Source organism: Mus pahari, chromosome 1, assembly GCF_900095145.1.
Source record: "Mus pahari chromosome 1, PAHARI_EIJ_v1.1, whole genome shotgun sequence".
Lineage (NCBI taxonomy): Eukaryota > Metazoa > Chordata > Mammalia > Rodentia > Muridae > Mus > Mus pahari.
In genome coordinates, this window is record NC_034590.1 from 70,046,327 (window position 1) to 70,059,691 (window position 13,365).

Sequence of the window (13,365 nt, forward strand, 5' to 3'; positions counted from 1 at the left end):
GGGGAGGGGAGGGGGAGGGGAGAGGGAGGGGGAGGAAGAGGAAGGATTGGGAGAAACCAGAGGTATCGAAGAACATGGCCCACAGAATCAACTGACCCCAGGACTCAAGTGTGCTCATAGAGATCAGGGAGCCTGCATGGGCTGACCTAGGTCCTTCGCATATAAATTATGGTTGTGTAGCTCGATGTTCTTATAGGACTCCTAACAGCAGGAGCAGGGCTGTCTCTGAATGGTTTGCCTGCCTTTGGGACCCATTTCCTCCCACCGGGTTGCCTCACCAGCCTCCATGTGAGAGTATGCGCCTGGTCTTACTGGGGTTGTTATGCCATATTTGGTCGGTGTCCCTGGAAGCCCTGCTCTTTTCTGAAGGGACATGAAGGGGGAAGGACCTGGGAAAAGGGAGTGTAGTGAGAATTTTGGTTCCTTTAAGAAACATAGAAATCTTATGGGAATATGATTTCGTTTTCATCCCAGGTTGTGGGTTGTGGAGCTGCTTCAGACTGTCCACAGCAGCTGACTATGATTTGCCTCGTGCTCTAGTGGGGGCGTGATTTTGCCAGCTGCGGATAGGTTTTCTCAAGCATTTGACGTTTGAAATTCTGGGGACTTTTCAGAGGATATATAAATGCTAGAGCCTCGATGGACACGACCTGTGGGCCTGCTGGTGGTTGGATGCAGTTTGTTAAGTTAGTCATGCACAAAGAGACAAGGAGAAGAAATTAGATGTCTTGATAGGGAAGATCAAACATGCCCCAAGGAACTCAAGGTCCCTAGTCAGCAAGCGGTAGTCTAATGGTATTGTCACCCCCGTTTCCCTCATCCTTCTTTCTCTCCTACCTAGTGTTAGGGGTTGAAATGAAGAAGGAGAAGAGGGGCGGAGAAGGGTGGAAGAAAAAGAAAACCACAAAGCAGCCAAAAGTCCTGTTACAGGAAGGTGGACTTGGGGGAGGAGAAGGAGGGGAAATAGCAGTCCCAGTGTAATATATGGAGATTCCTCGAAAGGCCCAAACCAGAACCATCATGTGGCCCAGCTATGCCATTCCTGGATATTTATCCAAAAGACTTTAAATGTTACAGAGGCACCTGAATACCAGTACTGTTCATAATAGACAACTGACCAAATCAACCAAGATGTCCATCAATGGAGGAGTGGATAAAAAAAAATTGTTTATATGCACAGTGAGTTTTTTTTTCAATCACAAAGAAGAATGGAGTGGTGTCATTTCAGGAAAATGAGTGCAACTAGAGATCATTATATTGGGAGAATTATACCAGCCTCATAAAGAAAAAAAAAGTTCCTTAAAAGGCTGGCACGCCTAACACTTTGGAGGTGAGAACAGTCGGATCAGAAATTCAAGGTCATTCTTGGCAACAGCCTGAGCTACATGAGAGTCTGCATCAAAGCAAAGCAAAACGAACAACAAAGCAAGACCAATCCTCTTTTTAAAAAAGCTTCTCTAGCCAGCCGTGGAGGCACAGGTCTGTGAGCTCTGCACTCGGGGTAAAGCAGATAGAAAGTCTGAGGCCAGCCGGGGTTCCTTAAGCAAGATCATGAAGCAACGAAAGCTTCAGGGGTTGGCGAGCTAAGGGAATGCCTTCCATTTCATGACTATTCATTCTTCCTGCATGTGCCCGGCCCCAGCTTACCCTGAAAAGGAAATATTCTGGTGGGCTTGAGGCAGTGGGAGAAGAGGAGTCACCGAGGCTGCAGAATGCCCACCCAGACCTGGTCTGTGGGAAGCACAAACTCACATGTGTCAAAAACCATCCCCGAGTTCTTCAGGAGGGGTGAGTATTCACCAAATACTCACTCCTGGACAGCCATTGCAGTTGAAGACATCAGGATTTGGGGGGCATGATTTAAATGGGGCACCAGTTAAGCATGAGGAGGGTGGTGACTTTAACAAACGATGTGTGGTGGCACACACCTTTAATCCCAGCACATCAGATTGGCAGTCGGATTTCTGCGAGTTCAAGGTCAGCCTGACTTACCTAAGTGTGTTTGTTCCAGGCCAGTCACAGCTTCAAAGTGAGACAGTGCCTCAGAACAATTACTAAAATTAAAAGCAAAACAAAGATGCCCAGTTCAGCCCATTCTATCTGCCCACGTGGCCTGGCCCACGCCCCACACCAGCTCTAAGATCTTTCAGGCCACCGTCAACTTTGGGAAGGAGTTCCTGCCTCCCTGATGTCGAGGTTCTATAGGACAGCCAGCAAGGACAAGACAGGGACTGGTTCTCCTGGGTCACCACTTTCAACGCCAGTTTCTGGTCCATCATGAGGGCTTGATAAAAGTTTGCTGAACACAGACCTACCCCTTAAAGTCCACTTCTCACGCTCTCACCCTTGATCTCTGAACATTACAGTTGAGCAGCATCCTCACAGCGTCCCCCCTGATTTGCTCACTCAGCAGTTTCCTTCCTTCCCTGTGTCCTAAGAAAATGGAGATCCCGTGGGAGGGTGAGCCTTGGCCCATGCCACGTGGACACAGGCTCTACTGGGCTGACTGACCCCTGTCCTATTTGCCACCCAAGTCACCATAAAGCAGTATCAGACAGGCTGGGCCTCAACAAGCCCTTTGTCCCCTTGGGTGGTGATGTCTGAGAACTTCTCTCGGGTCAAAGGGCAGTCTGATTCGGGAGGAGACTCCAGTCATTTCCATCATTGGAGGACTTCTGACCCTTTGTATCACACTGACAAATCTTGTGTGTATTTGTGTGTGTGTTGAAGTGGAAGAGACAGTCTTCTGCATATTGTGGGGTACCCCAAGGGAGGCTCCAAGAGGGCCAGGAGGTGGGGGAGCATGAAGATTAGTGCTTGTGCCTGTTCTATGTGTAGCATTAGGGAATCCAACTGCTGTAAGCAATATTCTCCAGCCCAGAGGCTGCACCCATGAAAAGCACCCTTTAACCTGAACACAAAGCCCTCCTGTGAGCTCAGAGCCCTACACTTCTGGCTTGTGCTGCCCGTGTCTGTAACATGGGGAGTCTAAGGTCATGTGAGAGAGGGCGAGTCCTTTTCCTCAAGTCTTTCCCCTTCTCCTATTCCCATCCTGGCAGCTTCACATCTAAAGGCAAGCCTGTCCTCCGTGCCAGCCAGGCCGGGGGTCACAGCTATGGCTCCTGTTCCAACCTTTGCTCAGACCTGCCCCGCCTTTCTTCAGGCTTTCTCCTTGGCCAGCTGGGTGTCTGCCCTTCAGTGTCTTCCAGGCAGGCCGCCTCATGCTGTAGCACGGGGGTCAGGGGAAAGCCCAACTGCGAGTCTGAGGGCTTGTCTCATTACAGTGGCAGTTGTCACCTCCTTCCCCTCCTCCTACCCTGGAGGGGGTGTGAACTGAGCAGAGTGACTCACACATAGCCATCAGACTGAGGCAGAATAGGCTTGTATGACTCAGAGGTCACAAGAGGCAGCTGGCCCCTCTCTTCCCACTCACTCCTTCTAGGAGAAGCCCCATCACTGGTGGCCACAGAGAGACCCCAGGGCAAAGAACGGATGGAGGTTCCCACTTGTAAGTCATGTGAGTGGGTGTGGAGGTGAGTCCTGCAGACCCCGTGCAAGCTTCCCAAGGTTCGGCCTAGTCAGCAGCCTTGCTGCCACTCAGAAGGTCCCTGAGCCAGAGCCACCAGCTAAGCCACTTCCAGGTGCCCACCTCAGGAACTCAGAGTCAGTAAGTGTTACTTAAAGCAGATAACTATTATAATAATTTTTAATAGGTAGTGATGGCTAGTAATCTTGACCACCTCCAAATAAAAAGGCCCACCCAGAATGCAGAATGGGCCAGTTTGCCCACTTCACTTGGAGGGTGACTGAGGTACTGCTTGTGTGGTTGGCATATGTGTGTGTGTGTGTGTCTGTCTGTCTGTCTTTCTGTCTGACTGCCTGTCTCTCTATCTCTGTCTGTCTCTGTCTCTGCGTGTAGACATTAGGCATAGGTCTTAGCTCTCAGGTTCCCAATCCGTGAGAGACAGAAAGTGCCCTCATGCCCTCATGTATTTGTGACCATGACCCTTTCTGCTTAAGAATTAAATGTCCACCCTGACTCAGGGAAGAAGACAGAGTAGAGTAAACAGGGGTATGACACAAGGAGTGACTTGGGGTGAGTGACACTGACTGGGTCAAAGAGCATTCTGAAGGAACAGAAGGTGCCTAAACTGGAGCAAGCATGCAGGGGTGTGTCCTGAGGTGCAGGGCAGCGCGCAGAGGTTAAGGTGAGGCTAGTCGGGCCTACAGGCAGATGAAAAAGGGCCTCGGAGGCCAAAGGGAAGAGAGAGATGCGCGTCATCCCAAGCACTGAAAAGGACCGTGGGTTTATGGACTTTGGGTTTTACTTGAGAGGGTCGATCAGGTCCTGTTAGTGGTGCCTAGTGTACAGCAGGCTGCTGGGGGGGGGGGGACAGAGGAAGGGAAGCCCTGGGAAGATGGAGGATGCACTTCTCACCCCCAGGCACTGGGAAGCTCCCTGGATTAGATGAATCAGGCTGGAGGGTGAGGAGGAGGTGTTAGGCAACAGGAAGGTGATGGCAGGGAAACTGCCCAGACAAGATCACGAGGTAACCTGAGTGTCCTCACTAGGACAAAAGCTTAGGGCTAACCAAGGATCAGAGCAGGACAGGAGGCCATGGTGACCAGCAAGCTGACCCTGGGCTTCAAGGTAGACATCATCCGTCTCCTACAGATCTCCCCGAGCCCTATCCAGCAGCCTCAGCACACCTGCCTGGATACAGGCAGTCACAGGCCCGCTGTCCCTCCAGCTTCCTCTGCACTCAAGCACCAGGGTTCAGCAGGAAGTTGATGGAAAGAAGGAAGCTCGGAGAACATGTTCCTGCTCTTGTCAAACAAGTCCCTCAAAGCTGCTCACATCCCTGTCAGAGGATGACTAGCTAGGCGCTGTTGTCTCTGGGTGGTGACAGTGTCTGGTGCATCTGTGGCACAGCCATCTCAGATTGTCCCCTGGTTCCCGCCGAGAACAAGCTTGGCCTGGCATAGTGGAGAGCAATGGTAGGCTTTTGAGCAGAGAGAGTGGTGTCAGAGGGGGGAATGGAGACGGGCCAGATATGCCAGGCTGACTGGGTCCCTTGAGGTGCAATAGCTTTATTATGGCCATGAAATGGGGGTGGGGATGGGGGTGGTGGCGGGAATTCTGCCACAGACTTTTAGTTTTAAATTTTCGGTAGACGGTTTACAAAGATGGCCACCAACACTCTTCAGTGCCTTCTGAGATGTGGCAGCCCTCCTCTTCACACTCAGAAGTGGCTCTAATCCCTGATTCCTGGCCTTGTGGCCGTTCAGGAGCAGTGTGTAGTTGAGTTGACACTGCAGGCTGTGTAGCCCTGGACTCCCCCATTCCTTTGTAATCCAGCTATCACAGCGCTAAAGAGGCTGTCGGGAGAAAGCCGGGCTCTGTGCCCTGCTGCAACAGTGTTTACAAGCATCCCAACCTCACATGACCCACACGACCTATGCAGCTGCAGCAGCTGAGGCAACTCAGAACTGGGGTACACAATTCCTCCTGCCTTCAGCTATTTGGTAGCTCTGACTCTGTGGCAGGTAACTGCTATGACCCCCTCTAACTGCCATCTTCTCTGCCATCTTGCCCTTTAAGGCCCTGTTCACCACCTCTTCCTCCAAATCTTCCCTGAGCCAGAAGACAGCACTCACTTCTCTGATACCCTGCCCTCTCCTTCTGATGTGATTATTTTATTTTGACACAGGATCTCTCTACATAGCCCTGGCTGTCCTAGAACTCACCGTGTAGACCGGAGTGGCCTCAAACACACATCCTTATGTCAGACCCTAAAACAGGGTTAGAGGCATTCACTGAAGTTAGATAGATGGGGCCAAGACTAGGATCCAATGCACCCTTCTCCAGTGTCTGTAGAAAGTGTTCCTGCCGGGAGGATCTGCTCCCCATTAGAGACGGGCAGCAGGCAGGCAGGCTTTCAGTTCAGCCACACCCTGTACTTATGCTGCTGTTGTAGCATCTACAATTCAGGAAACCAGCTTTCTCCTGGCCAGAGTTTACAGCCCATTGGAGACACACAGCCACCCAGGATGGCTAGTCAGGAAAGAGAGACTGACTGACATTGGGTTTTTTTGTTTGTTTGTTTGTTTGTTTGGCTTGGTTTGGCTTTTGACATTGGGTTTCTCTGTGTAGCACTACCTTCCTGGAAGTCTCTCTGTAGACCAGGCTGGCCTTGAACTCAGAGATCCCCCTACCTCAGCTTCCCAAGTGCTGGGATTAAAGGCGTGTGCCCCCCACAGCCCAAGTTGACATAGTCTTCTAAGACCCAATCGGACCCAGATCCTGAGGAGGTGAGTTGGACCCATGTGACAAAGCTAAGAGCCCTGTTAGTTTGGAGAGAGAAAAAGAAGGGAGCTAAGACAGACTCCTTTCATTTATTGAAGTAACATGTACAGAGCTGCCCTTTTGTGTCAAGACAGAGGCTGGAGTTCACTAGAAAGCATGAGTAAGAGGCTCTCTGGTGGAGCCTCTGTGGTGTGAGCAGTGTGGCTCCCAGGTCGTTAAGGCTGGGGAAACTGAGGCTCAGGATATGGGAAGGAGACCTACCCTTGGTCATAGTCAGTGACTGACCCCTGTCCTCCTCATCTGCCTTCTGGGCTCCTTTGGTATCCACATCATAGCTCAGAGGACCCAGAATCTGAAGAAACATAGAGTAGGTGCCAGGGTAGACTTGGCTTTCCGTCTCCAGCTCAGAGGGAAGAAGAAGCATCCAGGCAACGTGCACAGGGAGGTCTGCTGGCTTCTCTTCACTGCCCCTCAAGGGTAGATGAAGAACAATTTCTCTTTCTCCCTGGTTGTCCTTTGGTCATGTCTGAATGACATTACAACTGTGGGGAGAGACCTCAGGAATTACTCTCTGCCTGCTTTTCCCCCCATTCTACAGATGTGTAGACAGGCCAAGGACAGGGAGACCTCAGAGCTTTGGCTGCAGGTTCAAATCCCAGGGTTAGGAGCTGCCTCCTCTTCCATCCTGGCAGCTGTGGCTGGGTTTAGGCGTGTCTGGTGGCTGTGGAAGTCCCCCTGATCCCACACTCCTGCAGGCGCTCAGATGCAGCTGTCTTCCGGCTGGAGACACTTAGCAGAACTCCAGATGCTGGTCCTCAGGGACATTGAACTTGAGTTTGTGTTCCTCAAAGAGCTTGCAGAGCTCCTTGATATAGCGCTGGTGAAGCCGGTCCACCTCCTCCCCTGAGGGCTGTGGTGTCATCTGCACCTCGATGGGCTTCCCCACTGCAAGGGACAGAGGAGGACAATGGCCCAAAATGAGCAGTACTGCAGTGCCAGGGGCCCTGGGAGCAGGCCATCCCACAAAGTGTCCCACCACCATTCCCTCCTCCTCTGATTCAGATACTCTTCCCCCCTTTCTCCCTTCTCCCCTCCCTCCCTCCCTTCTTCCTCCTTTTCCTCACCCCATGTGTGTGTATAAGTGTAAGTTCATGTGCACATATATGCATGTGGAAGCCAGAAGTTGATCTTTAGTATTGTTCTTCAGATGCTGTCAACCATACTTATGGACACACAAGTCTTTCATTGGCCTGGAACTAATTAATTAAGTTAGGTTGGCCAGCTAGCAAGCCCCAGGGATCCTTCTATGTTGGGATTAAAAGCATGTGCCACCACACCTGGCTTTTTTCATAGGTACTGGGGTTTCAAACTTTTTTTTCCTTGCTTGCACATTATCAACTGAGCTGTCTCCCAAACCCTCAGAACTACTGAACTCCAAGGTTTTAGGACATTCACTCCCAGACTCTTAGTATACCAACAGCCAGTTTTCAGTACGCTGGGTGATATGCCTGCTCTTTACATACATTCTCTCCCTTAATCCCAGGCACACAAAACCTGTCACCATTCCTACTTGATCGGTGATGCAATGAGGCTCAGAAAAGTTAAGTAATTGATCCAAGTAACCTGGTAGAAGCAGTATGTTTCACACATCACCTCCAGGGCACACAGGACACCTCCAGGGTACACACAATGAATCCAGGCTGCACACGTCACCTCCAGGGTGTTCGTGTCACCTCTAAGCTGTACATGACACCTCCAGGGTCCATGATTCTGAGAGTTCAAAGTGCCAGAATTGGAGGTGCCTGCACTTCTAGAATAGAAATGGAGGAACCACAGCCCAGGAAGCCCTTCTTCCTTCACTCGCATGTGCCCTGATGTGCGACACTTCCTAGTCGTAGGGAGGAATCTGGAAGGCTCTCAGAAAACCTGTAAATCTGCCTGGCCAGGAAAGCAGTTCTCTCTCCTTTTGGAACTATCTCTGGAGGCAGCAGCAGCAGCAACATCAGCATCCAAATATGTGAGGACATTGCCATATAACCAGTGAGGCCCATGATGTAAGGATTACCAAATCCATGCTCAACTAACAAGTGGGTGGATGGGTGGATGGGGAAGAGTTGAAATGGAGTCCCTTCCACAAATGTCAGAATGAAAATCCAAGAAGAAAACAAAAGAGGTATACAAGTAGCTGAAAAACTGTGTTAAGTCTATACACCAAAGCTGTTAATTTCTTACAGAAAGAGCCCCAAGAGTCTAATTCAAAGTCTATTGATTATTAGTCGGCACACACATTTTAAAACTTTCCTTCTGGTTCCTGTGTCTGTGTGTTCATGTGCATGTGTGGGCATACANTCCTTCTGGTTCCTGTGTCTGTGTGTTCATGTGCATGTGTGGGCATACACCCTTCTGGTTCCTATGTCTATGTGTTCATGTGCATGTGTGGGCATACATCCTTCTGGTTCCTGTGTCTATGTGTTCATGTGCATGTGTGAGCATACATGAAGCCCAGAGGTCAATGATGAATATTTTCCTTATGCTTCATCCTAATTTTTGAGATAAGGTCTCTCACTAAACCTGGAGCTTGCCCACTGGTAGACTGCCAGCCACCAAGCCCTAGAGATTTTATTTCTGTCCCTCCAGTCTAGGATTACAGATACTCACCACCATGCCTTGTTTCCAGATTTCATTGGGCACTGGGGGTGGGAGGGGGGGTCAAATTCATGCTTGCTCAGCAAACACTTTATTGGTTGAGCTATCTCCCCAGCCCCGGATCACAATTAAACCATCCTTCTCTGACCTAACAAAAGGTCAGATAGATTCCAGTTACAACCTTAGTTCTGTTTGTCAAAGGCAATGTGAGCTTTTAGAAGTTATTTTACTTCTTCGAGCCTCACATTACAATGAGATGGGGATAATAGTCCCTGAAAGGTTATTAAGACAAACCAAGCTCCCATGTGGTAATATCTGACACGTTGACAGGTCTCCTGCCCTCTCTCGTAGAGAACAAGTCCTCAGTCATCAGTCTCTCTCTTTAAGGAGTACTCAGCCATTAGAACTTCTCTTTGAGAATAAGTACAGAGCCAGCAGTACCTTTGTGTCTGTTCAGCTCTTATTCCAGACCGCCTTCTGGGAGGGTTATCTGTCTGGGGGGTGCATCCCTATTTAGATTGTGAGTTCCAAGAGGATGGGAACATCTCTTGCCCATCCTCCGGTTCCCTTGGAGCATCTAGCTCAGTCCCTGTTCCTGATCCTGCTCTGCCCAACTCACCTATGGTGGTGATGGGCTGGCGGAAGGGCATGAGGCCAAAGCTGTACTGGAAGACACCTCTGCCGTGGAAGAGAGGGAGGGAGATGCCCATGATCTTCTGTAGCCGGTTCTGGATCCAGCGCAGCCAGGTACCAGGGGTGTTCTCAACCTGGTTGAACAGGTTGTTCTCCCCAAAAGAGAAGATGGGCACAAGAGCTGCCCTAGAGGGACACAGGAGAGGACATATGTTAGAACCCAGAAAGGCATGGATGAAAAGCAGAGACTCAGCAGTTAGAAGCTGAAGCGGACCTTCCCTGGCCCTCTCTGACCTTCCAAGGTCCTTTTCAGGCTCCCAGTCTCTTGTGTGGCGACCATGACAGGTAGACCAGAATGTTCTAGAACATTTTTACATCTTTTTTTTTTTTTTAAAGATTTATTTATTTATTATATGTAAGTACACTGTAGCTGTCTTCAGACACTCCAGAAAGATCTTGTTACGGATGGTTATGAGCCACCATGTGGTCGCTGGGATTTGAACTCCGGACCTTCGGAAGAGCAGTCGGGTGCTCTTACCCACTGAGCCATCTCACCAGCCCACATTTTTACTTCTTATTCCTTCTTGTGCCAACTGGTTCAACTTCCTCAGATGCCTCTCCCCATGCTGGGAGAGCAGCTCTGCAGTAAGATCCCACCCTCATTCTTCCAGGTTCCCAAAGGTCTGTGAGTTCATACCAGTAATAGGGAACGCATCCCTTCTCACCTAGCTCCACCAATTCCCCCAGGCTCCTTTAGGGAAACATATCTAGAAACTTGTCTGTGAGATGCCACCTTATCATGATTTTCATTGTATGGCCTGAGTATCTCCTCACCAAAATAGAAGCTACAGTCATCCTTGCTGTCTCCCCAACACAACACAAACCTACAATGAATCTACAGTGTTGTCCCCAGAGTTCCATACCCATGCATCAGGGCGAGCCTGATGAAGCCCTTGCGATTCTTCAGCAGCAGCCTGTAGGCTCCAGGCCTGGCATCCAGTGCCTCCCGTGCGCCCCCAACGATGATGGCGAGCAAGTTCCCACCGCCCTTCCTGCTCAGGATGTGATCAGCACTCACCTTTTCTGATGAGACCAGCCCTGGGGAGAGAGCAAGGTGGGTCAGATACTGGGTGAAGAACAGAACTGGGAAGATGGGTGCAGTCCAAGAAAGACCATCACAATGTCCACAGAAGCCATGATTTCCCAAACAACACCTTACACCACCTGGGGTCTCTGCATTGTCTTCTTTCTCCCACCCCCTCATGGGCTTTCCCAGAACAGCAATGCAGGATGTTCTTTGGGTCTAGCCTCTGCTGTTTTTTTTCAACAAGTACTTGAAAGAAACACAGAGCTGTTGACAGTCCTCTGTCAGATCCTCCTACCCGCCCAGCTTCCTCCCGAGTACCTGGGGCTGGGTAAAGAGACTCACCCCCAGACATGATGTAATCTCGGAAGAAGGGGGCCTTGAACCACACAGTCAGCAGCATCAAGTAGGAGCGGATGCCTGGGAAGAGCGAGGTAAAGCCCGTGCTTTCAGTGCACAGGTTAAGAAAGGCTCCAGCCGCCAGGACTCCATGAGGGTGGAAGCCTGCGATGTAGTTCCGGGAAGGGTCCAGCTCAGCTGTCTTGACCAACTGTAAGAGACAGCAAACTGGTGATGAACAGCAGGTCCCGCCTCTGCTACTGGCTTGTGTCAGTCTGGGCCTCTGAGTCTCAGGATGTTCATAATCCTGAGTATAGTGGATGCTTCCACAGAGATGGTGCTGTGTGGGACAGTGGGTAACACATGGGTGCCCACAGACTGGGTGCTGGCTTTCTTCACCTGATGCCTATGTATGAAGTTAGAACACTTGGCCCTGACCCAGGAAGGCCCTGTCCCTTCTGCCGAGGGGCTTAGGCAGAAAGAGACTCGAATTCCTGGTTATTGGGTAAGAAGAGCTGTGATGGTTTGAATGGAATAGCTCCTATAGGCTTATATATTTGAATGCTTGGTCCATAGTTGGCAGAACTGTTTTGGGAAGGATTAAGAGGCATGGCCTTGTTGGAGGAGTGTGTCACTGGAAGCAGGCTTTGAGATTTTAAAAACCCACATCAGACCCAGTCTGGCTTTCTCCCTGTCTCCAATTTGTAGATAAGCTCTCAGCTATTGCTCGAGCAGCACTTCTGCCGGCTTGCCACCATGCTTCCTGTCGTAATGACCATGGACTCACTCTCTGAAGCTGAGCAAGCCCCTCGTTAAATATTTCCTTTTATAGGTTACCTTGGCCATGGTGTCTCTTCATAGCAATAGAAAAGTAGCTAAGACAGAAGTGAAGGATATGTGGGCCACGTGGGGGCGCCACGATGCAGGCATCACCCCCATCTTAACCTCATGCAAAAAACAAAAAAAAAGTACAGGAAGGAAACAACAGAGACTGTCACAAAATAGGGGAAAGGCAAGGACTGACTTCTCAGGTTGTTCTCAGATCTCCATTGGTGGGCCATGACATGCACAGACACAGATAGGCAGACACACGACAGACAGACAGACAGACACACACATACACACACACACACACACACACACACACACACACACACACTGCTCTGCCTGGGTGCTATCTACATCCAAAGATCACTGCTGGAGGCCATGTTATAGGTAGGAGCAGTCTTTCTCACTCTGCCAGGAACCTGTTTGCCCCTTGCTCTGGGAGCCAAAGTCATGGAAGTAATGAGCAGCCCACAGCCCCCCTGGTGGATCCCTGGGCAGGAGGCCTCCTGTTAGGACCAGCAGCACGGACTTTGCACCCCCTGGGAGAGAGGCAGTACTTTCCACAGACTAAGCTTTGCCAAGTGAACAGCCATTCTGTCAGCAAGCTGAAACTCACACAGTAGCAGTCTCCCCGAGGAGTCTTCTTGCTGCCTCTGGGGTCACAGTTGGCCTCAGCAGCCTGGGAGTAAACACGGGGTCCTGAGCCTGTCTGCCCATCCAGGCATGAGAGCTCTCAATTCTCCTGTCCTTGATCTTGACTTGACCTATGTAAAGCCCTTACCAAACAGGGTCCCCCAAACCCCTCCAGAGTACCACAGGTCCCTGCAAGGATTGCAGGAGCCACAGGCAGAGGGGCTGTTGCCTTCCCACACAAAGTCTAGCCCCTCCCCTAGTGCAGAGGGGACCTAGGAGATGTTGGAAACCCCAGTGGGGTCAGAGCTCTGGCTTTTGTCATTGGTAGAGGCGCTATCCCAGGATCCCACCGCTGGTGGTCATTCCTTATTCCTTACGTGGGAACACTTTCTATGTAAATTCTGCCCCACTATGAAAACAAATGGAAATTTATGAAAGCAAAACAAGAGAGAATGGATATTGCATCCCAGTAGCTCAGCTGCTGAGGGGTTTAGCCTACAGAATTGCTTGCACTTTGGGCAAACGCCACCTGAGCAATGTCATTCGTGGAAGAACCAGTTTTTGTTAATATCAGAAACTTGTCCCCCACACAGATGTCCACCAACAGGGCTTGTCTGGACAAACCGGGAATGAGGCATACAAGGGACACTACAGCCAGAGAGGATTATGAAACAAGCTGAGATCACGTGTGAAGTGAACAGCCAGGAGCAGGACAGTGTATGCAGGGCACGGCCACTGAGCATGACTGCACCAGACACTGATGCTCAGAGATGCTCCCAAGGATGGGACCCAGGGTGATGAGTATGTCCTAGAATGGGGGAGTAGTGGCTCCTCTGTGTGTGTGTGAGAGAGAGAGAGAGAGAGGGAGAGAGAGAGAGAGAGAGAGAGAGAGAGA

The 13,365-nt window shown here is 50.5% G+C and overlaps 1 protein-coding gene across 1 annotated transcript in view; it reads right to left on the minus strand.

Moving 5' to 3' along the window:
* Window positions 1-6,377: 6,377 nt before the first annotated feature.
* The window catches only part of Mogat2 (monoacylglycerol O-acyltransferase 2), a 20,720-nt gene continuing 13,732 nt past the window's right edge, over window positions 6,378-13,365 (minus strand). The window contains exons 3-6 of the mRNA XM_021217319.1: window positions 11,016-11,220; window positions 10,510-10,684; window positions 9,573-9,772; window positions 6,378-7,252 (exon numbers count right to left, since the gene is read on the minus strand). Coding sequence (XP_021072978.1) covers window positions 7,098-7,252; window positions 9,573-9,772; window positions 10,510-10,684; window positions 11,016-11,220 — 735 coding nt within the window. The 3' untranslated portion in view covers window positions 6,378-7,097. The remainder of the gene's footprint in view (window positions 7,253-9,572; window positions 9,773-10,509; window positions 10,685-11,015; window positions 11,221-13,365) is intronic.